The following is a 24,045-nucleotide window of genomic DNA, read 5'->3' as shown; positions in this document are numbered from 1 at the left end:
ACCACATCTATGCTATTCAACTTGGGCGAACATCCAGAAGCCAAGGAATAGCTATTCACAAACTCAGTAATTGGACTCATTAGCGTTGACTCAGAAATCTTTTTTTACCCTAAGTCTCTCTCTTAGAGAAGCTTTTAAGATCCTTTAAATTGGTTAATGGAGAGTTTAGAGATGAGGACGGAGCCTCGGCTTTCAGCTCCCCCTGCCCATCTACCTGGCTCTTCCCAACATACTCAAGGGCAAGAGTGATGATATAATCCAATATCTGTTTTATTAAACACCTAGACATTTCTGGCACACGTTTCCCAAACGGGGACCTCAGAATCACACTCTCCAGCTCTAGGACTCCTAGCATTCAATCTACATTTACTCTCCCATGACTAGGACAGTCATAATGCTTTCACATAAAATTGCAGTCTGAACTGATGGACAAGAACCCTGGGCCAGGAGTCAGGAGGCCCAGGTCCTCATCCTGGCCCAGCAACTCATAAAGTCATGCAACCATGAGCATCACTGCCTCCCGGGCCAAAGTGAGCACAAAGGTCCTCTCTGTGGTGAAATGCCCTTGCATTTGTCTTGTAAGGTAGGAAGGCAGACACCATTGCCTTTGGTATACAACTGAGGAAGCAATATGGAGTCAGGTCACTGCTTCAAGGTGACATGGCCAGGCAAGTGGCAGAGCCAGACCTGGGTCTTCACATACTTTTCTCTTCTTGATTGTACTGGCGCAGGTGCTTAGGGTTTGGGGGAAGGTGGGTGGGGAACCGGCCTCTTCTTCGGGACTCAAGTTGTGATATCTCTCTGAGAACCCACAGGCTCCATCTTTAGGGCTGAGGTGAGAAGTTCTGAAAGTCAAGCAGACACATCCAGGCATTTGGGCAAGAAACGTCTTCCTTCCAAATCAAAGGTGAAATGAAAATGATTATGAGCCCATGGGGGATGAATAGAGGTGAATGGTGGAGCTAGTCTTGAGGATGGCCTAATTCAGTATTTTTAAGTGCCAGCCATTCACAGAACCGCCCCTATGATTTTTGCTCCCTCTCTGGACCTGTGCCCCCTTTTACGTTGTTTTTCTTTAAACTGATTCACTTTTTTTTTTTTACAGTTAGCTTTATCCTAGACAGAACATCTGCCAAACTACACAGCTCAATATGCTAGTCATATTTTTATATTATACATTAAATATGTAGCTACTGAAATAGAAAATATTAATTTGAATACCACCTAAAATCTTCCTGTGAACCAGGGATACACACATCAGACATTGGCAAACAGCAGTACAGGATTAAGTGTGAGAAAACCAAGGCATAGGAAGGGAGAAGGTAAGTTATTTGCTCAAAGACAAAGGCTAAGGTGCGCACAAGGGTCTCTGGACCCTTCAGTAGGGCTTTTCATAGGTCACTGAATGCATCCTTTGGTGCACAGACCAGAAATGACTGTGGATGCATCCAAGGCTCATCTGTGAGGCTACCAAGTGTGGGGGAAGATCAGTCACTTACTAGCCATGTACGTGAAATTGCTTGGGAACCTAAACTCCTGCTGTAATTTCTACCTGGAAAGGGTTACTGATGCTTTATTTTTGTTATCCAACCTCCTGCTCCCTCTGGCCCCTAAGAGGCACCACGGACTATGTTTTATCTCACCTTAGCCAAAACCTAGTCTTACAACACTCCCTTCCAGTGGGTAGGGGGGTGGGAGGATAGCCCTGCTGGAGGATTCCAGGCTGGCTCCGAGATGCCCACTTCTGCAGAGGAGGCCAAGGTTCCCTGTGCTCGAGGCATGTGGTAGGCGTGAGGTTCCTGCTAGCAGGGTGTTCAAGCTGCAGAGGGAGGGGCTGGAGAAAGACTTCAGTCCTGTCACTGTCAGGTCGCTGGGCCCTGGGGCTACAAGAAGAGGTGAGAGCAACTCTTACTCATGCTGTACATTCTTGGACTCCGACTTTGGAGCCAGCACTTCTTCAAGGACTTGGTTCCCCAGGCATTGTTAACTCCCAACCCCAGTGACTCATGAGTGAGCAGGGCTCTCAGAGCCCTAGAAGGGTAATTCAGGCAATCTTGGGATATTGTCTCTCCTACAAAATCATCAGAGCAGCTACCACTTGTTCAATACCTACTGTGCTGTCAGGCTGTGCTAAGTCCCTTAGAGTCATCTCATTTAACCCTATGACAATCTAATGAGTTAGGTGCTACCATTACCTTCATTTTTAGAGGTGAAGAAACTGAGGCACAAAGCCATGGAGTCCAAGTTCAGTGACAGTGGGGGTTAAAACTCAGGTTTGACTGGGCGCAGTGGCTCACACCTGTAATCCCAGCACTTTGGGAGGCCGCGACGAGTGGATCGCCTGAGGTCAGGAGTTTGAAACCAGCCTGGCCAACATGGTGAAATCCCGTCTCTACTAAAAATACAAAAAATTAGCCGGGTATTGTGGTGGGTGCCTGTAATCCCAGCTACTCGGGATACTGAGGCAGGAGAATCACTTGAACCTGGGAGGCAGAGGTTGCAGTGAGCTGAGATCGTGCCATTGCACTCCAGCCTGGGCAACAAGAGTGAAACACCATCTCGAATAAAAATTAAAAAAAAAAAAAAAAACAACTCAGGTTTGTCTGACTCCAAAAGCCGCATTCTTTTTTTTTTTTTTTTTTTGAGATGGAGTCTCACTCTGTCGCCTAGGCTGGAGTGCAGTGGCGCGACCTCGGCTCACTGCAAGCTCCGCCTCCCGGGTTTACGCCATTCTCCTGCCTCAGCCTCCTAAGTAGCTAGGACTACAGGCGCCCGCCACCTCGCCCGGCTAGTTTTTTGTATTTTTTTAGTAGAGATGGGGTTTCACCGTGTTAGCCAGGATGGTCTCGATCTCTTGACCTCGTGATCCTCCCGTCTCGGCCTCCCAGAGTGCTGGGATTACAGGCTTGAGCCACTGCGCCCAGCCTGGTTTGTTTTTTTTTGAGACGGGGTCTTGCTCTGTTGCCCAGGCCGGAGTGCAGTGGCGCAACCTCGGCTCACCGCAAGGTCCGCCTCCCGGGTTCACGCCATTCTCCTGCCTCAGCCTCCTGAGTAGCTGGGACCACAGGCACCGCTAACCACGCCCGACTAATTTTTTTTGGTATTTTTAATAGAGACGGGGTTTCACTATGTTAGCCAGGAGGGTCTCGATCTCCTGACCTCGTGATCCGCCAGTCTTGGCCTCGCAAAGTGCTGGGATTACAGGCGTGAGCCACCGTGCCCGTCCCCAAAAGCTGTGTTCTTAGCCACCACTGGGGTTGGAAATGATTAGGAGACCAGAGACTACTGCTATCTACTACTCTGTCACAGAGTACTGAGCTCAGGGAATGAACCTGTTGGCTTGGACTTGGGTCTGTACCTGCAGCCTCCATGGAAAAGAGGGCTTGCAGCCTCTCCTGGGCGGCCTCATTTCCCAGAGCTGCTGACTGCCGGTAACATCTCAAGGCCTCTCGCAGATTCCTCTGCACACCAAGGCCTTTCTCATAGCAAATTCCAAGGTGGTACCTGCTCTGTGAGTCCTAAGGAGAAAATGGACAAACAGATACACACATGCAAGAATGAGGAACTGAAACGCTAAGGCAGGAGGAAAGTGAAGTCAGGCATGCTGGGACTTCATCCATGCAGGAACAAGACCCAGCCTTGGCCCGTCCCATAACAAGGGATCTCAACTATGAAACGCCAGAGGCTCAGAGCTCACCCAACACAAAGGAGAGGGGGATCCCTCCACCCAGGGAGATTCCAGCCAGGGCAGTGTGGAGGCTTCTCTTGCACAGGGTGGCTGAAAGCATGCACAAGGAAGACTATAGGAAACAGCCCAGTTACAGGAAACCTGGGAGTCGGGCTCCTACGTTGCCCTGAAACAGCAAGGAGGCGAGGGTGGAGGGTTGTCTTCCCAAAGGCCCTGTGCCTTCCTGAATCTCTGCCTGGGAGGGCTGACAGAAAAAGCAATTCTTCTCTAAAAAGCTATGCTCGGCCTGGGCGCAGTGGCTCACACCTGTAATCCCAGCACTTTGGGAGGCCAAGGTGGTCAGATCACGAGGTCAGGAGTTGGAGACCAGGCTGCCCAACATAGTGAAACCCCGTCTCTATTAAAAATACAAAAAAAATTAGGCAGGTGTGGTGGTATGCACCTGTAATCCTAACTACTCAGGAGGCTGAGGCAGGAGAATCGTGTGAACCCAGGAGGCGGTGGTTGCAGTGCGCCAAGATCACGCCACTGCACTCCAGCCAGGGCAACAGTGCAAGACTCCATGTCAAAAAATAAAAAATAAAAAAAAATAAAGCCATGCTCTTTGCCCCAGCTCTGGATCCTCGATTCTCTCTCCTCTCACTGAGAACTATGCTCCTGGTAGGAATAGGCTCAGGTAGGTAGAGGTATAGGCTGGGTGTCCAGCTGCATAGCCAGACTGTCTGTGCTCCCATCACAGCTCTACCATTTACCAGCTGTGTTAACTCAGGCATGTGACTCTAACTCATGGTGCCTCAGTTTCCTCACCTATAAAGTGGGATACTAGTAGCACCTACTTTATTAGGTTGTTGCAAGGATTAAATACACTATATGAAAAGTGCTTACATTCACTATACGAATCATATTCACTCTCCCAATTAAAAAAACAAAACAGGCCAGGTGTGGTGGCTCATGCCTGTAATCCCAGCACTTTGGGAGGCCAAGGAGGGCGGATCACGAGGTCAGGAGATCGAGAACATCCTGGCTAACACGGTGAAACCTTGTCTCTACTAAAAATACAAAAAAATTAGCCAGGCATGGTGGCGGGCACCTGTAGTCCCAGCTACTTGGGAGGCTGAGACAGGAGAATGGCCTGAACCCAGGAGGCAGAGCTTCCAGTGAGCCGAGCCTGCACCACTACACTCCAGCCTGGGCGACGGAGTGAGACTCTGTCTCAAAAAAAAAAAAGAAAAAAGAAAAAAAACCGAAACAAAACAAAACATTATTGACTCCCAACCATGGTCCCATTTCTCTTCTACCCTCCGCAGTCAAATTTCTGGGAAGAGTTGTCTACACATTCTCCCCCTACTTCTATAACACACGGCAGACTCATGCCTACAGACCAGGTTACAACATAGCAGTGGACACATGTGAGGCCAAAACACCACCCCTGCATCGCTGCTCAGTACCAACCCAGAAAGATACAATTCCCTGTGGGGTGGAAGAGTGTCAGGTCTGAGTCCCAATACAGTGTCACATAGCAGGTGACAGATATCCTTTTGTGCATTTCTCCTGCTAGCATGCTGGTCTGATTATCTGGTGGATACTTGGTGGCATTGGTCCCCTTTGGACAGCTACTACAGATACTTTGGGCAACACAGAGTAGACAAGGAAAAGCATTCTGATGCCCAGGAGTTCAATGAAGCTATCAGTGTGTTGGCCAGAAAACAAAGGAAGCAGCAGTCCCCTATGTAGGGAGATTACAGTTCACGCATATATTGCTTGATTTAATCTAAGACTCCTGGTCCTTCAAGATGCAACTCAAAAGATACACTAGTCAAATACACTTGAGGAATACAGCGAATTACAGATGGCCTTTTCAGTGATCTACAGTGACATAAAGCTTTGAGACTTCCTGCATGAACTGTTTAACTCAGTACTTCCCAAACCCATCTAACCATTTTTTTTTCCTCTTACGACTTATAAACATCCCAGAGAACTAATGCTTCATGGAACACATCTGAATTGTCTGAATGCCAATGACCCCAGTTCACAAACAACCAGACATCCCCACCCACCCCAAACTGAGCAGTGTTCCCTGTTTACTGTCTCCACCTGATGCGTCTTCTGATTTCCCTGGGTTACCATCACTTGTAATGATGCGTTTTTCATGTGTACAGGTCACACAGCACTGTCACACCTGTTAGTTATCTCGGTTAGATTTTGATCCTCACAACCACCCTGTGAAGTAGTGGACACGTAAGGCAAGCATTATTATGCTGATTTTACAGAGGAGGAAACAGGTTTGAATCAAGAAGTGAGCAGGCCCAGTAGTGTGCTGGTAAATGTTGAGCAACTGGCTCTTGGGGGGGTGGGGGAAGTTCTGCTTTGTGGCATTTAGCAATTCCTGTGGTGAAAATATTCCCACCATAGCAGATTTTAAGCCGCCAACAGCTCTCACAGCCTGGTGCAAGCCAGCTCCGGCGTTCTATTGCAGCTGCCCAAGGGTCACACAGTAAGTCAGTGACAGCTAAGGCTTGAAGCCAGGCCAAGGCTCCTATCAAACAATCTCCTCAGCACAGAAGAACTCAGTACCAGTTCCAAAATCCCTTCTCTTATCAGGCTTCATCCCCAACATGCTTGCCCACTAGAGAGCTCATACCCCATTGTTGGCTGCAAGCCAAAGATATTTCACAGCTCTTTTCTCATCCAGGTAGGGCTCCTTGGTGAAAAGCACCCCGAGGAAAGCTTGGGCCTGTGGTCAAGGAGGAAGGAAAAAAAGGCACCTTGGTCACTTTCGGGCTCCACAAGCCCCAGAGACCTTGGACAGACCCTGCCAATGGCACTCACCTCTCTCAAGCCTGAGTCTGCAGCCTGCTTCACCATGGACACTGCCCTCTGCTGCTCAGGGTTCCACAAAGAGGCTGGGTCTTGTAGTAGGCACCTGGCATAGCGGTACTGAGCCAGGCTGTGGCCCTGGCTGGCAGCCAATTGATAATAAAGGACTGCCTGGGGCAAAGGGAGAAACACTCAGTCAGCTGGTAACTCTGTACATCTTTTCCTTTCAGTGAAATTTTTAAAAATTATTTTAATTAAATAATACATAATAATTATAGACTAGTCACAAAATTCAGATAAGCCAAAATTTTAAAATATAAACCAAAAATAGAAACATAAAATCCCAAGAAATTCAGCCTCCTAAAGATCATTCTTGCTTAACATTTTAGTGTATACAGCCTTGTAAATATCTTCTCACATGTATGTGTTAGACATACACACATACATTTTAGACATCTATGCATTTGCACGCACATATGTGTATGTGCGGGGGGGCAAAGAGAGACTTAGATCATACTATACATACTATACTACTTTATAACCTATTTTTTTTAACTTTAATGGTACACCATGAATGTCTTTCCCTGACATACATATCTAGCACATCATTTTAAGGCCCAAATAGATGTAATTAACCAGTTTTCTATTGAAGAAACTTTCAGGGTTTTTTGGGTTTTTCTGCCTTCACATACAACTCTAAGAAATACATTCTTATATATAACCTCTTTGTGTTCTTATCCCACTTTTTAAAAATTCATTCATCCATTCATCAAGATGCTATTCTAGCGCTGAGGATATAGCTGCAAAGAAGAAAGGCAAAATCCCTGCCCTCCCTGAATTTTGAGTCTAAATTCCTGGAAGTTAGGAGCTTCTTTCTTATTTTTCCTTCGCAGCTTGGCTAGAACCAAGTGGAGAAAAGAAGCCAAACTTTCCCCCATCCCTGCCCACTGCTCATTTCTAGACATCAATCTCAGCAGCCCAGCACAGCGGGCGGGCTTGGGGGAAGGGGAATACCTTGCTAATGTCTCTGGGGGTGCCTCTGCCGTGCTCATGACACAAGCCCGCATTGTACTGCGCTTTGCTGTAGCCGCGCGCTGCAGCTTTCTGGAAGTAAGAAAAGGCTGCCGTGTAGTCGCCACTCTTCATGTTCTCCGTCCCTGTAAGAAGGCACAGGGCACAAACACTCACAGCTTCCTCAGTGAACTTCCCCACACCCTCAGCCAGGTACCTACAGACTCCACATCTGATTCTCCTCCCTTTCTTTTTTTGTGCCAGACACTTTACATACATATATATATATATGTATTTTTTTTTTTTTTTTTGAGATGGAGTCTTGCTCTGTTGCCCAGGCTGGAATGCAGTGACACAATCTTGACTCACTACAACCTCCACCTTCTAGGTTCGAACGATTCTCCTGCCTCAGCCTCCCAAGTAGCTGGAATTACAGATGCCTGCCCCCATGCCTGGCTAACTTTTGTATTTCTAGTAGAGATTGGATTTCACCATGTTGGCAAGGCTCGTCTCAAACTCTTGACCTCAGGCGATCCACCTGCCTTGGCCTCCCACAGCGTTGGGATTACAGGCATGAGCCACTGTGTCCAGCTCTTTGCATATATTTCTATCCTCTGAATATTTCACTGGTTTGCCATAGATAGCAGTGGGTTCTGCCCTGCTATAAACCACTCCTCCTTCTCTTGGTAATAGCATCTAGATTTCCCATTGGGAACAACCTGTCCCCTAGTGCTGTCAATCAATGTGCTTGTGTTCTTCCTAACCACGGAGGTTCCTTCTCAGGAATCTGAACCTTGATCTGGTTGGGACAAGGAGAGAAAACAGCCCTTGTAGGTTTATTCTGACAGCAGCACTCTGAAGATACTGTCTATCAGCTGCTGCCTCTTGGGTCTCTGGAGCTTCCCTGATTCCTGTCCTTTCTGAGGCTTGGCAGGTCAATAGATCCCAATAGATTCCTTTTGTGCTTAAGTTAGCCAGCGTGGGTTTAGGTTGCTCATAACCAACAAACCCTAACTGATACAAGTGATACCGTTAATCTTGTTTTATGAAGAAATTGGGAGCGGTAATACAGCAGTGTCAAGACCTGAATGCAGGCACGTCCAACTCCAAAGCCCATGCTCTTTTTATTGCCCAAACAAAGAGGAAACAGGAAAGGATCAGGGCATGGCCAATTTTCAACTCAAAGCCTTGGCTCCAACTGTCTCTCCTGCCTGGGATCTCTCTTTCCACCTCCACCATCAAAGCTCCCATCCTGTGTCTGCTCTAGAACCTTCAGACCACACTCAGGCTTTAAACACTTTTTTGGCACTTACTTAATATACCAAGCCTTTTCTACAAACTAAACCATTTCAAAAGAACAAGTCCTGTCTCCTCAATTAGACTGTAAAATCCTGGAGGCAGAAGCAGAAAAAGAATGTAGAAGAAATAACTTCGCCGAGAGTGAAGGCACCATACAAATGCAAAACATGATTATGGCTTATGCTCCTTTTGTGTTCTGCCACCGTTCCAAGTGCTTGCTGAATACATGAATATATGAATGAAGGGATGGGCAAGAAAATTCTGAGAAGAGACTCTTTGCCCATCAAAATCACATAAAGCTAATGAGGGAGAAACCAGGTTCCATTCAGCCAGCAGTGAATTAAACAAAGTTGCCTCCCTGCTGCCTGCAAACTCACTGTCCAGGGTTCACAGAGCCCTCTGCCATTGGGGAAAAGACTCAGGAGCGCAAAGGATCCCACCATCCTCCTGTTTCCCACCTGGCTCATTAATATACCCAGATCCATCTACTCTCCTTGCTCTCTCCTTTCTCTCTTCTAGACCATGCCACCGACACGTTTTGTTTAGCTGTCACCAACAGCGCCTACCTGGTCTCCTTTTTCCCCTCTGGCAATCCTACAATCCATGTCTGTCTACATGGCAGCCAGAGAGATCTTTGGAAAAGTACATCAGATCATGTGACTGCCCCCTTTCCAGCTCCGGCTTAAAGCCCTCCAAAGACTTCCTGTCTCAATTAGAAAATCCACACTCTTTGCTGTAGCTCAGAAGACCTCACCTGATCTGACCCCTGCCTGCTTTTCTGGCTTTATCTCCTTCGGCCCTTCTCAAGATCTCTAAGCTCCAGCCACACTCACCTTTCTTTTGTTCCCTTAGCAATCAAAATCCAATCCTGCCTCAGGATTTTTACGCTTACTTTTCCCACCACTTGGAAAGCTCCTTCTCCAGATTGAAACAAAAAAGGCTGTTCTTGTGACAGGTCTTAGATCAAAGGTCTTCTGCTCAGTGAGGACTTCTAAATCAAAACTACTCCTTGTTCAAGTCACTAACACATTCCTTTGTTTTATTTTCTTCATAACATCTATCAACATCTGAAATTCTCTTTTTATTTGTTTTTCAATTATTGTTTTTCTGCTCCCTGAGAATAAGGACTTTGTCTTGTAAATCACTGTATCCCCACTATCTAAAATAGGAACTGGCAAAGGGTAAATGCTCAATAAATTTGTTGTGAGTGAATCGCAGCCTCTTGCCTATCTGCTCACTAGACCCCAGCAGATGCTGTGGGGAGTCTGAGTCTCCACATTAGAAGGCCTAAAAGGAGCCTAGCTATTGCAGAGACCAGGACAAACGGTGGAAGGGTGTTTGGAGTCCCCACATGAGGGTAAGAGGTTCCTGTTCACACACTGAGGGTCTGCTCCAAACCCCAGGAGCCTGTTCTTTCCTAAGTGTGGCAGAGAATGCTGTGTGCCCTCCAAGATGTATTTTCTCCTTCATACACAGTAACTACTCTCCTCGGTGGCAAGGTGTGGCCATGTGCCTACATTCTGGATAAGGATTTGTGCAACGTCTAGATTAAAGGGAAGGAGTGATCCTTTAGCGTCCCTACCTTGCCCCTTCCAGCTGGCTAGAATACAGACAGGAGGACAGGAGCTGAAACTACCAAACTGCGCCTCAAGTTGGGAGCCAGTTTTAAAATGGCAGGACACATTTGCGTAAGAATGGGTCCCTGCCACGCCAGATTTAGTCTACCTACCTGGGACCAAATAAAATCTCCCTACCTGGGAGAAAATAAAATCTCTCATTTAAGCCACTCCCTATCCTGACTATATCTGACCTACCCCATACCCTTTCCATTTTCCCACCCTCCTGCCTTGAGGCAGGGTCCATTTGGTTACCCAGGAAGTTGAAAGCGATGGAAACACTGAGCTGGAAGATCTGCTGAAAGGAAGTCACAGCCTCCTCAAGGGAAAGAGTTTTTGATTTATCTTGTTCCTGGAAAAGAAATATAAAGACTTACCAAGGGATGGTTTACTGGGATTGCCACCTGCCCAAGAGAATGTTATGAGGAGCCAGGTGGCCAAATCTGGATAATACCTTTTCACCAGTGGGCTGAGGCTGGGCTGGTTTTGCCTTGGACTCGATGCTGCCACTGGCATGCAGGAAGCCAAAATCACTGGGACCTGCAAGGGAAAGGCCGACACCTGGCCAGGGCAAAGGAGAAAGTTGTACTTCTTTTCTCCGACTCTTCCAATCTACCCAGGCTTTCCATCCAGCACCCTCACCAGGAACCGAAATAACCCTGAATCACCTCACAAGGCATGGGACCTCACAGGAATGCCAATTCCCTTCACAGCAACCAACATCCCTCTGCCCAGTTTGCCACCACCACCCCCTGCCTTCTGCTGATTCCATGAGGCAGGGACATACCTTCCTCAGAGGGGTCCTGAGGACGAGCTGCTCTCAAGGAGTTGTGTGAGAAGTTCTGGGGCTGAGCTGAGGCTTCTTCCTGGCCAAGCCTGGGCTCCCTGAGGCCAGTGTGCCTGGGAGCTGGGCAATCAGGGCTGGGGAGGACGTGTTGTCGCAGTGCTGGAAAGAGACAGCAAGAGTAGTCAGGTCTGGGCCAGGCACAGTGGCTCACACCTATAATCCCAGCACTTTGGGAGGCCTAGGCGGGTGGATCACCTGAGGTCAGCAGCTCAAGACCAGCCTAGCCAACATGGTGAAACCCCATCTGTACTAAAAATACAAAAATTAGCGGGTTGCAGTAGCACACACCTGTAATCCCAGCTACTCAGGAGGCTGAGGCAGGAAAATTGCTTGAACTCAGGAGGCGGAGGGTGCAGTGAGCCAAGATCACGCCACTACTCCAGCCTGAGTGAGAGCAAAACTCTGTCTCAAAAGAAAAAAAAAAGAGTGATCAGGTCAGAAGAGGATCAGTGCAGGCTGCTCGGGCTTGACTGAGTCCTCCCTGAGGTTTTAGAGGCCATAGGAAGAATTCTGAAACTCCTGTGATACTTCCTTCACATTCCTCCTCCTCTGTTTCCTTGGCTTCCCTCCAGAGGAGTCTAGAGGGGCCTGTATTTGTGCTGATCTCCCACCCTAAGCATCAATCAATCCTCTGCCTAAATTCTTCAGTGGCAGGGAGGCACCTAGCACTTTCTTTGATATCAATATTGCCAATGATTATCATCATAATAAGGATAAGAACTAATGCTTAAACTAATAATTACTACACACTTACTATGTGCCAGGCACTGCCCTAAGTCCTTGACATGTACTAACTCATTTAGTCCTCCCAAGAAACCTATGGGGTGGGTTTTATTATTACCCCAATTTATAGATGAAGAAACTGAGGCAGAAGGAAGTTAAAAGTGACTTGTTTAGGGACATAAGACTAGTATGCAGCAGTTTTGGGATTTGAACCTCTAGAATCTGACTCTAGAGGTTCATATTCTAGCCTATGTTCAGTGTTCAGACACTAGGCTATGTTGCCTCTGCACCATGGCACATAATAGGTGCTCAATAAAGATTCATTTATTGATGAATGACTGAGTGACTGACCAGAGAATAATTTAACTGGTTGAATGTGGGCCAGGAAGCCACACCCAGAATCTAAAGTAGTCTGGACCCTGCGGGGCTCCCTTGGTTGGAGGTGATGGGAGGAAATGGAAAGATACTGAGGGGTAGGTGTGGCCCACACCCTGGGTGGATAGAACTTCCCCACATTCCTCTTCCTCTGACTTCAGATAGGAAAAGCAAGGAGCTGCTGATGGCTCTTTTCCTGAGGTGTGTCCAGAGACGCTTCCTGGCCCAGAGAAACTCCCAGCGCAGCCCTCCTGTCCCCAGGACTGAGAACTCACAGGAGCAGGGGTACCACAAGGGAGATGAGAGGAAACGGTCCAGGGGACTGTGCCAGGAGCAGTGTTCTACCCGCGGAGGTCCTGCTGGCAGGGATGCCCGGAAGTGGATCTGCCTTGCCAGCTGCAGGGCCAGCACGGCCAAAGTGCCCTGGGAAAGACAGCACATTAAGGACACGGTCCTTCACCAGTCAACTCCATCAGACCCGGCCTTACACACAAACATCACTTCCTCAGGAAATCCCGGTGGCGCAGCTCCCCGACTACAAACTTTCCCAACACCCTAACTTCTCTGGAGCCCTGACCACACCGGCATTTAAACAATCATCTCCACAGTTATTTATCTAAGGTCTGTCTCTCCTGTTAGTCTATAAGCACAACATGGGCAGGGGCCATGTATGTTTCACTCACCAATGTATCTCTGGTGCAAAAGTATAGCACAGTGCTAAAATATAGTACGGACCTAATAAGTACAAACTGAATAAATGCTTGATCAAGTGACTAAATAAGCAAAGACTAGGCAGGCAAAAAGATAATGGGATAGGTTGGCACCTAGTTGCAAATATAGCAACAGGTCAGAGTTCCTCATTAGGTTCTCTTTCCAGTCTTGCACAACCCCTCCCTCCACCAACTCCCATTCCCCTAATCAAGTCATCCCAGCACACACACATCTCCAGGTGTAAGCTTTGTAAAGGTGTTTCTTCTCTGACAGGTCTGCAGAAGACCTGAGCTAGCTCTTATCCCAGAGACTGCTTGGTTTTCCCTGTCTCCTGTCTCCTTGTGTTACGCTTAAGAAGGTTGCCTCAGGGTCGGGCGCAGTGGCTCATGCCTGTAATCCCAGCACTTGGGAAGCTGATGCAGGCGGATCACTTAAGGCCAGGAATTCAAGACTGGCCAACATGGAGAAACTCCATTCTACTAAAAAATACAAGAATTGGCTGGGTGTGGTGGCGCACACCTGTAATCCCAGCCACTCAGGAGGCTGAGGCATGAAAATTGCTTGAACCTGGGAAGCAGAGGATGCAGTAAGCCAGGATTGCACCACTGCAGTCCAGACTAAAAAAACACTGAGGTTGATCCAGATACTTACTTGTTGCTACAGGCACTGCATACAATAGCAAGTAAGACAGACATGGTTTCTGCCCTCATGAAGTTTATACCTTGTGTTTAAAAAGACAACACACAAGTACAGAGAGAAATGAATACAATAACTACTAATGATGCTAAATGCCAAGAAGGAAACCAATCAGGGAGCTACACAGAGCATAAGAGGGGTCCTGACAAGACAAGGAGTCAGGGAAAGCTTCTCTGTGGGGGTGACATGTGAGATAAGGCCAGAAGAAAAGGCACCAGCATTGTGAAGAACAGAGACAAGTATCTATGGTACTGAGGACAGCTTGCAGACCCTTTCATATGAGCAGTAGTGACAGAGCACAGGGATGGCATTGGGACTTCTGGAATCCAGGCCCACTTCCTACTTCTCACTATGGGACAGCCCTAGGGCTCAGATCTTCTCTGGCAACATGGGAAAATGCTCCTCTCTTCAGGGTGTGATATGGCCTTAGTACACAGCTCCTCAGAGAGAGGTAACCCTGTCATGGAGACACCCCAGGCTCAGCTCTGCTGATGTCACCAATTTGCAGATTGAGAAAGCCAAGGGTCACAGAGGTCAAGTCATTTGTCCAAAGTACACAGCATGAAAGCAGCAGGGATGAGCTGTGACAAACATGAGAGTGATGTGTGTGTCAACTTCATTCAGAAAACCTCATAAGCAGAACTTTTTACCTGGAGCGTTGCCTGAAAAGCAAAGACTCTGCCCTATGAGACCTAGTATTCACTACTAAGAATCTGACCTTATAGATCAGTTTCAACAAATATCTATTGAGTAACTATTATGGGCTAGGCTCTGTATTAGATGCAGCAACCAAGCAGTAGAACATGAACTCCAGGGTTAAATCTGGCTCCTCCACTTAACAGGTATGAGACCCTATGCATGTTACCTAATATTGCAGAGCCTGAGGTTCCTCATCTGTAAAACGAAGGTGATATTTCCCTTGTAAAAATTTTGTAATGATTACACAAGATAATGCATGTATAAAACTTTACATTAATAACTAATGCTATGAGGGCGCAGTGGCTCACGCCTATAATCCCAGCACTTTGGGAGGCCGGGGTGGGTGAATCAGTAGGTCAGGAATTCGAGACTAGCCTGGCCAAAATGGCGAAACCCCATCTCTACTAAAAACACAAAACTTAGCCAGGCGTGGTGGCACGTGCCTGTAATCCCAGCTACTTGGGAGGCTGAGGCAGGAGAATTGCTTGAACCAGGGAGACAGAGGTTGCAGTGAGCCAAGATCATGCCACTGCACTTCAGCCTGGGTGACAGAGCAAGACTCCATCTCAGAAAAAAATAAAACTAATTAAAAAATAAATAATTTACAAAATGATGCAATGTACTATTATTTATTATAAAATCCATGAAGGCAAGAATATATCTATCTTGTTCTCTGCTATGTGTGTAGTGCCTAGCAAAAATGCCTGGCCCAGAGAAGGTGTTATATAAACGTTTACTGAATGAAATGAGGAAAACATACATGGCGGGGGTGGGGAAAGTGGCAATATCTACTTGAATATGCTCCAATATCATGGGTTGCTTGTTAAATGGACACAGTGATTCCCTAGCCCTTGTTTCCAGGGTAGGCTGTATATCCATGCAGGATCATTCTCATCTACACTGAAGGTCAAGGACAAGGCTGGGGAAGCCTTACCCAAGATATGGCATCCCACAGGGTGTTCGGGGAGACACGGGCAGATATCCATTGGAAGGCATCCTTCCATCCATGGGACCTTGGACCCCCACTGGTGCCTGGGCCATGTGGACCTGACCTAGATGATGAAAGAAGAGGCTGTCAAGTAGGGGCAAAGGGAGACCAGGGACTGGGCGTGGTGGCTCACGCCTGTAATCCCAGCACTTTGGGAGGCTGAGGTGGGTGGATCACGAGGTCACGAGTTCAAGACCAGCCTGGTCAAGATGGTGAAACCCCGTCTCTACTAAAAATATAAAAATTGGCTGGGCGCAGTGGCTCACATCTGTAATCCCAGCACTATGAGAGGCTGAGGCAAGCGGATCACAAGATCAGGAGATCAAGACCATCCTGGCTAACATGGTGAAACCCTGTGTCTATTAAAAATACAAAAAAAAATTAGCTGGGCGTGATGGTACACGCCTGAAATCCCAGCTACTTGGGAGAATCGCTTGAACCCAGGAGGCGGAGGTTGCAGCGCGCCGAGATAGCGCCACTGCACTCCAGCCTGGGCGACAGAGCGAGACTCCGTCTCAAAAAAATAAAATAAAATAAAATAAAAATTAGCAGGGCGTGGGGACTGGTGCCTGTAATCCCAGCTACTCGGGAGGCTGAGGCAGCAAATTGCTTGAACCCGGGAGGCGGAGATTGCAGTGAGCCGAGATTGCGCCGCTGCACTCCAGCCTTGGCGACAGAATATGACTCTGTCTCAAAAAAAAAAAAAAAAAGGGGGGGGGGGGAGACCAGGGGAGGAAATGAGTGGCAAAATGGCAGTATCTTACCTGTCAAGGTTAGGCACAGGAACCAGCAAAGTGGAGGAGGTAGTCTGAGGCCCATCTGGGCTGGTGGACTTAGGAGTCACCCTCCAGAGGCTAGGTCCCAGCGAACGGGGAATAGCTGAAGAGAACAACCAAAACTCAGGCACCTCAACAAGAACCCAGGAATCACTGTCATCTGCCTCAGCAGAGGTTCTTAAACATGGATACACATGGGAATCTTTTATCTACTACAGATTCTAGGGTAGTACCCCAGAACCAATAAACTAAGATTTCTCAGGGTAGAGCATCCACATTTTTTTAAAGCACCCATGTGATTCTGCTGCTCTCCTATGGATGCCAACCACTTTTCTAAGATAACCAAACGTTCATACACATACTTTCACTAATGTTTGCGTCTCTTTGTCTCTAAACCCCTCCTCTCTTCACTGGCTATGCCTACTCCATTGGCCCCTAATCGTCTTTCATTTATTCAGTCCACCATCTCCTGCCATTGGACTCCACCCCCTCCCAACAGTCCCACCATCTCCTTGGACTCCACCGTCTTCTCGCTAGGCCCACCCACATCTCAAATTCCAACAATCCCTGACTTCCCCGCCCTCTTTCAGGCCCCACCTTCCTTAGCTCTAACCCCGCCCACGATCGCTTCGGCTGTTTCCTCGGGCCCGCCCCCACTCCAGTTCGGTCTTTGCGGCCTAGAGTGATGCTGGCTGCTGGGACGTCCCTTACCTCGGCCCAGGAGTCCCGGGAGGCGCCACATGTCGCTGCCGGCACCATAGAGAGCAGCCGAAAGGGCGAGGCCGAAAGGGCGAGGCCAAACCTCGGGACAGCGGCTACAGAGGCCGCTGCAGTGCCCCGAGCGGCCGAGTCCCCGAGGAAGCTTTGAGCCGGCCAATTAGAAGGGAGCCCAGCCGGAAAGACGGCGCTACAGGGAGGAAGTGCAGGGCGGAGGCGTATTCCGGGCCAGCGGGGAGGTGACGTGCCGCAAGGGCATGGGGATGTGGGCCCGGGCTTCCGCGGGGGATGTCCTTGGCGTTCCCAAGCAGAGGCTGGGGACCGCAAGTGGCGAAGCGAGCCGCTCGGAAGCGGGAACCTTGAGAAGCGGTGCTGGAGCGACTTCGGGGGAGCAAGAGGACCTTGCAGATCGTGAGGCCGCGAACGAGGAAAGGCTTCCCCAGGCCCTAGGCTTGAAGAGGTGGGAGTAACCAGGCTCCGTGGGCGGAGGAGAGGACCCCCAGGGTCCCACAAGTGAAGCCAGTAGGCCGAGCTTCCGTCCAAGGCCACCTGCCTGGAGATGCCAGGCCAGGGCCCGACTGCGACGAGAAACCGCACGGAGCAAGGCTTTGATTCTGGCTTCTAGCTCGGGCCTAGTTTTGTCTCACTGTGCAGCTTCATGTCAACCCCTTACCTTGTCCGGGCCCCAATCCGCGCCAGATAGGGTCAAATGGAATGACTGGCCTGACAGGCTGAGATTCTTGGGTAGCTCTTTTAAAAATACCTGACACACCACCCGCACCCTATTAGAACCCTCATCTTCAGACGTGGCGAAAGTTATGTATGTGTTTGTTCTTTTGTGGAAAAGAATAATTCCGGCCGGGCGCGGTGGCTCAGGCCTGTAATCCCAGCACTTTGGGAGGCCGAAGCGGGCGGATCACCTGAGGTCAGGAGTTCGAGACCAGCCTGGCCAATATAGTGTAACCCCGTCTCTACTAAAAATACAAAAATTAGCTGCGCGTGGTGGTGAACGCCTGTAATCCCAGCTGCTCCGGAGGCTGAGGCAGGAGAATTGCTTGAACCCGGGAGGCGGAGGTTGCAGTGAGCCGAGATCGCGCCTGGGTGAGATTGAGACTCCATCTCGCAAAAAAAAAAAAAAAATAGTTCCTTTCACCACACTTGAATTCGTGAAATAACGGAGCTCACATTCAAGTGTAAGATGTTTAGATTTCCTCCCTATCCCCTTTCTCCAGGTATGTGACTTTAAGGTGGGTGGAAGTCTCTACCTGGGGTAAAAGTGTACTGGGGGCACCTACTTTTAGACCCAGGCATGTGGCTTGAAAGTTGTATTAATTTGTTAAACAACTTTTATTTTTCTTTTGAGACGGATTCTCTGTCTCCCAGGCTGGAGTGCAATAGTGTGATCTCGGCTCACTGCAACCTCCACCTCCCAGGTTCAAGCGATTCTCTTGCCTCAGCCTCCCAAGTAGCTGAGATTACAGGCGCCCGCTACCACATCCTGCTAGTTTTTGTATTTTTAACAGAGACAGGGTTTCACCATGTTGGCCAGGCTGGTTTTGAACTCCTGGACCTCAGGTGATCCTTCTGCCTCAGCCTCCCAAAGTGCTTGGATTACAGGCTTGAGCCACCGCGCCTGGCCGTTAAACAACTTTTGAACCATGTATCAGCCCGTCCTAGGATGTGAGAAGACAGATGAGGAAAGAGCATTTGTGGCCTCCAGGAACTCGGTCCAGTGGATTAGTAGTGGGCTTTGGAGTCCCACAAATCTAGGTTGGAATCACAACTTGCTTACTTCATAGCTATGTTATCTTATGCATGTTCCTTAACCACACTAAGTCTCAAGAGCTTCATCCATAAAATAGGGAAAATAATACCTCATGGCAATTGTTGTGAGGTATAAATAAAATAATACGTTAAAAAATGTTTAGCTTGGTGTTTCAGGAATACCCTTCAAAAAATAAAAAATAAATTAAAATGTTTAGCATAGTTCCTAGCATACAGTAAAAGCCCAGTAAGTGTAAGTTGCTATTAATTATAGTAGTAGGGAAGGTAAGTAGGCAAGTATAATAGATTATGTTCCCATAGAAGCATAAGCAGTGGGTTGTGGGATGCCTTGGAAGGCTTCAGAAAAGTAGTTACTTTTGAGCGGGGCCTTTAAATATTGATAAGAGCTTGCCAGGTGGAGAAGGAAGAAAGGCATTGCAAGCAGAGGAAACAATAAATAAAGGCCCAGAAGTTTGAATGTTGGGCGACTATTTCAGAAATAGCCTTGCTTCGGGATTTGGAACGGCTACCTTTCACATTCCTTGTGTTACTGTCTTCAAAATAAAGTAACAAACAAGTATGCTGGTTCGGCTGTGTTCTTCCTTCTGAGTCTTTTGTACCCTCCTTCCTTTCAGATTATGCATAGTTTGTGTCATTTCTCAAGGCTCAGCCCAATCCCAGCTCTTCAGTGTAGACTCCTCAACTGTTTGAGCCCTCCCTGCTCCCTACTTTTCCCAATACCTAAATAGCACTTAATTTCTTACTACACAGTTTAGAAATAATTATATGCTGTCTTGGTATTTATCTCATTTGTGTAACTCTAGCCTTCCCAATTCTCTCCTTTCAGGGCAGGAATGGCATTTTCCTCTTCTGTGTCCCACATAGGGCTTGACGTAAATTGTCAGCCCAAAGAATATGTCCAAACAATGCCTGTTGACAGAACACCTTGTACTAATGATTATTACAGCCAAGGGTACCAGACCCCTGCCAGAGGATTTACTGATATGAGTAGAAATGTATTCATTGCACATAAAAACATTAGTTGAGGGCCCTCCCTGTTTGAAGCTAGTAGAAAAGTTTTGAAGGAGAGACTAGGACATCTGTCCCCATGTATAGAATGGCATTATGGCATCTCTTGTCCCCATAAACAGGAACATCAGCAGACCACTTGAGTGAGGGTAGATGGCGAGGGTGGCTGGAGCCCACAGCAGACCACCTGTTCAGTACAGCCCATGGGAGTGCTGTTGGTTGAATGGCAGCTCCCTCAACTGCCAGACCCCAAACTCTGTGGTTTTGGATTGTGGCTCAGTCCCTCTGCACAGTCCCTCAAGTTGACTCAATCCCTCCACAAAGGTAAACTGTCTGACATTGGGAACCTATTGCCTGCTGTCCAGTTAATCACCTTTCATGATTACTACACATGCCATTGTGTACTTTGTGTACACTCACTAGAGTGAGTATTCTAGATACTTGTTGCCTTCATTTTTGTAGGCATTCTTAATTTGCATTAATCAAATATATGATAGCTTATTTAGTGCTAAAGGATATGCTAAGTATGTAACAATTTTAAAACATGGATGTGGGCCAGGCGCAGTGCCTCACACCTGTAATCCCAGCACTTTGGGAGGCTGAGGTGGGTGGTTCACAAGGCCAGGAGTTCAAGACCAGCCTGGCCAACATGGTGAAACCCCATCTCTACTAAAAAAAGTACAAAAAATTAGCCGGTGTGGTGGCGCACATCCGTAATCCCAGCTACTTGGGAGGCTGAGGCAGGAGAATCACTTGAACCGAGGAGGCGGAGGTTGCAGTGAGCCAAGATCGCACCATTGCACTCCAGCCTGGGTGACAGAACAAGACTCTGTCTTGAGGGAAAAAAACCCAAAAAACTGGATGTGGTCCCTGCCCTCACAGAAAATAGCCTAGGAGTGCAAACAAAGTCAGTAGGCAATTAAAATACAGAGTGGTGTTTTAGTTACTTATTGCAGCATAACGAACACCCCAAAATTTAGTGGCTTAAAACAATCATTATCCCTCACAGTTCTGCAAATTGACTGGGCTCAGCTGGGCAGTTCTGCTGGTCTCACTTGGGGTCTCTCATGAGGCTGTAGTCACATGGCAGTCATATGAAGACTCAAGTAGGGCATTGGAAAGGCTGGGCCTCTTTCTCCATGTAGTCTCAGGTCCCCTCTGCTCCACATAACCTCTCCAGCTGGGTCGCTGAACTTCTTACACAGTGGCTCAGAGCTTCCAAAAGTACACAAGTGGAAGCTGGCAGGAACTGGCATAGCATCACTTCTGCACTCTGTTGGTTAAAGCAACTCATAGGGTCAGCCCATAATCAGTGTGGGAGGAGAAAACACAAGGTCACGAATACTGGGAAGTAGACTTGAAGCAAGTGCTGTGGTGAAGAAAGTACAGAGTGCAATGGGAACACCTGGGGAGGCCCATAACCTAGGCATGGAAGTCAGGAAGACTTCCTGGAAGCAGTAATGCTAAATTAACCTGAATGATGAGGCCTGGAAACTAGGTGAAGAAGAAGAAAAGAAAGCCCAATTCAGCCAGGGGACACAGCTGATACAAAGTTCCAGGGAGGCAAAGAAAGCACAATTTAAGATCACTGTAGGTGGAGCTGGGGAGGGAGGCAGGGAGTCATGGCGATAGGGTGGTGATACGCCTTTAGTCTGGAGAGGTAAATGGCGCAGGGTCATAACGCCTTGTAAGCCTGTAAGACATTTGGACTCTGTCCTGAAGGCATGGGACATCTAGGAAGGGTTTTGGCAGGGGAGTGACCAGGCCAGAGGGATCCAAGAAAGACTATTGGCTGCTGTATTAGGGTCGAGCCCTCATTTTCACCCTGTCCCTTCTAGGCTGGTGACCTCACCTTCAGCACTGAGAAAGCTGAGTCATCACCTCAGCACTAATACTAGTACTAGCTCTTTTTGCTTTTGCTTTTTATTAGTGAGGATTTTGTTTTTATTTATTTTTTATTTTTTGAGATGGAGTCTCGCTCTGTTGCCTAGGCTGGAGTGTAGTGGTGCAATCTCGGCTTACAGCAACCTCCGCTTCCTGGGTTCAAGCAATTCTCCTGCCTCAGCCTCCTGAATAGTTGGGATCACACACCCAGCTAATTTTTGTATTTTTAGTAAAGAGGGAGTTTTGCCATGTTGGCCAGGCTGTTCTCGAACTCCTCACCTCAGGAGAGGAGGTCTGACCAGAGTGCTGAGATTATGGGTGTGAGCCACCGCACCTGGCTGGGATTTTTATTATAAAAGAGTGCAAATGCCTTTCTACAAATATTTTTGTTTTAATTGCTTTTTAAAGAACATATCGTAGAAAACCTACCTGATAGGGATCTGGACATGGGGTTGGTCAGGGGTCAATTTATTTTATTTTATTTATTTATTTATTTATTTTTGAGATGGAGTTTTGCTCTTGTTGCCCAGGCTGGAGTGTAATGGCACGATCTCGGCTCACTGCAACCTCTGCCTCCAGGGTTCTAGCGATTCTCCTGCCTCAGCCTCCCAAGTAGCTGGGATTACAGGCATGCACCACCACACCCAGCTAATTTTTGTGTTTTTAGTAGAGATGGGGTTTCACCATGTTGGTCAGGCTGGTCTCGAACTCCCAACCTTAGATGATCCGCCCACCTTGACCTCCCAAAGGGCTGGGATTATAGGTATGAGCCACCACACCCGGCCAGGGGTGAATTTATACTTAAGTGTGATGTATATTAAGCAAGAGCCCACTGGCAGGGAGCATAGAGCAAGCCAAGCTCAATGGATTTGACCCTTCAGATAAATAATAGTCGTTGAAAAGCTCCTACTCTAGTAAAAAGTCATATAATACTAAAGGCTTATATCAAAAGACAGCAGACCTCTGCCACACGCTCTCTACCCTCTAATCCTACTCTCTAGAGGCAATTATTTTAAACTCTGTGAAGTGTCAGAAAGCAGCACAGGAGAGCAGGGGTTCTAGAATTGAATTGTCTAGCATCCAACACAGCTGTCTCCCTTAGCAGCTGGGTTATCTTGGTCAAGTTCATTATAATATCTTTTCCCTCAGTTTCTTCATCTGTATGACGGGAATGATAATTGTACTCTTCTTACGAGATGACAGAGTTAAACTTCTGGGCACATGATCTATAAATGGTGGCTGTATTTGATGATGACTAAGAAGAATCTAACTTAAGAGCAGCTGTGAGTACACCTAGATGCTAGCTGCACACTAAACAAATAAATGTAAGGCGTGTTTATGATTTGGCGGAAATGACAAGAACACAGTCTCAGTTGGAGAGGTCTGTCTCTTCCCTTTGTTCTAAGGCTAAACTCTGTTTGTTCTCAGTCCGATTCCCTTCCTGTCCCTTTTAGAACCTTGTCTCTATAATTATCCTGACCCTCATGCCAAAGCATACATCTTTCTCCTACCTTTTTTCTTTCTGCCTGTGAAATATACACAGGACTTTCCAATCTTGGGGGAAAAATCCTTTACTTGATCCTCCTGCCCTTTTCAGCTACTATTCTGTTTCTTTCTCCCACTGCCAGATTTCTTAATTAAGTAACACACCTGCTGCCTTCCATTTCTGCATGGCTCCTTCACTTTTCAGCCTTGTCTCCCAGCTTCCATCCCTGTTCTTCTGACACAGGGGTCACTAGGGTCATCAAAGACCACCTCATTAACCACCAGTGGACCTTTGCTCAATCAGACACCTTGACCCAGAGCACTTGACTCAGTTGACCATCCACTCCTTAAATCTTACACACAAAACCTCATCATCCGCTTCCATTTTTCTGCTATTGTGTAGTTTCCCCAAGCCACCCAGGAAAGGAATCTTGAACTCTCTATTGGCTCAACTTTTCCTTCTCTGCCCTCCCCAATACTAGTTTTCTGTTTTCTTTTTTTCCTCTGGTTCAGGTCCTCTCATAACCCCACACCAGTTTTGACTCTTACTGCAAGTATTAGAAACTCACTGAAGCTAGCTTTTGAAAAAGTTTTATCAGGGTATGGAAGAGTGAACAGGACATTTAATGAACCCCAAGGGCAAGAGACAGCTGGGACCCAGGAAAGACCAGAATTATGGACTCAGGAGGCAACAAAGTGAGCCCTTTCTCTCTGGCTTGCTTTCTGGATTTCTCATGATCTGCCCAGATACCCCAAAGGTGTCAGACACTCCCATACCCAGCAAGTCACTGGGTTCTGTCAAAATCACCTTCTTTTGGATCAGACCCTCAAATCTGTCTCCTCTTCAGCTTCCCTGGTCTCTACATCTCTCTAGCAGTGCTTCTTCCTCCTTCTGACCCCTAGTACCAGCATCGTCCAGA

The 24,045-nt window shown here is 47.6% G+C and overlaps 1 protein-coding gene across 7 annotated transcripts; it reads right to left on the bottom strand.

The window, feature by feature from the left end:
- Positions 1-252: 252 nt before the first annotated feature.
- On the bottom strand, positions 253-17,101 carry DELE1 (DAP3 binding cell death enhancer 1). 7 transcript variants are annotated; one of them, XR_012414206.1, is made up of 13 exons: positions 16,958-17,101; positions 16,235-16,349; positions 15,417-15,534; positions 12,652-12,799; positions 11,219-11,377; positions 10,886-10,992; positions 10,687-10,783; positions 7,520-7,662; positions 6,518-6,676; positions 6,330-6,422; positions 3,359-5,908; positions 1,644-1,883; positions 253-845 (listed from the first exon to the last, which is right to left on the bottom strand). XR_012414206.1 is itself a non-coding variant. In XM_005558079.4 (13 exons), the coding sequence occupies exons 1-12, from the start codon at positions 16,986-16,988 to the stop codon at positions 1,645-1,647; spliced, it is 1,569 nt and encodes a 522-aa protein (XP_005558136.3). In that variant the 5' UTR covers positions 16,989-17,101; the 3' UTR covers positions 253-893; position 1,644. The 7 variants fall into 7 exon arrangements, 4 of the variants coding, with proteins under 4 accessions (XP_005558136.3, XP_005558135.3, XP_073850591.1 ...); XM_005558079.4 differs by having other exon boundaries at positions 253-893; positions 3,359-3,518; XM_005558078.4 differs by having other exon boundaries at positions 3,359-3,518.
- Between the last annotated feature and the right edge of the window lie 6,944 nt (positions 17,102-24,045).

This window comes from Macaca fascicularis, chromosome 6 (genome assembly GCF_037993035.2).
Source record: "Macaca fascicularis isolate 582-1 chromosome 6, T2T-MFA8v1.1".
Lineage (NCBI taxonomy): Eukaryota > Metazoa > Chordata > Mammalia > Primates > Cercopithecidae > Macaca > Macaca fascicularis.
The sequence above is the reverse complement of the archived record's forward strand: the minus strand, read 5'-3'. Positions and strand labels throughout refer to the sequence as shown.

Bases quoted from the DNA above. Each gene is read 5' to 3' on its own strand.
- DELE1 (XM_005558079.4), bottom strand. From the start codon at position 16,988: ATGTGGCGCCTCCCGGGACTCCTGGGCCGAG. The intron at 12,800-15,416 runs GTAAGGCTTCCC...TGTCTTTCCCAG, and splicing joins TGTGGGATGCCATATCTTGG to GGCACTTTGGCCGTGCTGGC. The intron at 10,993-11,218 runs GTATGTCCCTGC...TGCCCTGGCCAG, and splicing joins TCAGGACCCCTCTGAGGAAG to GTGTCGGCCTTTCCCTTGCA.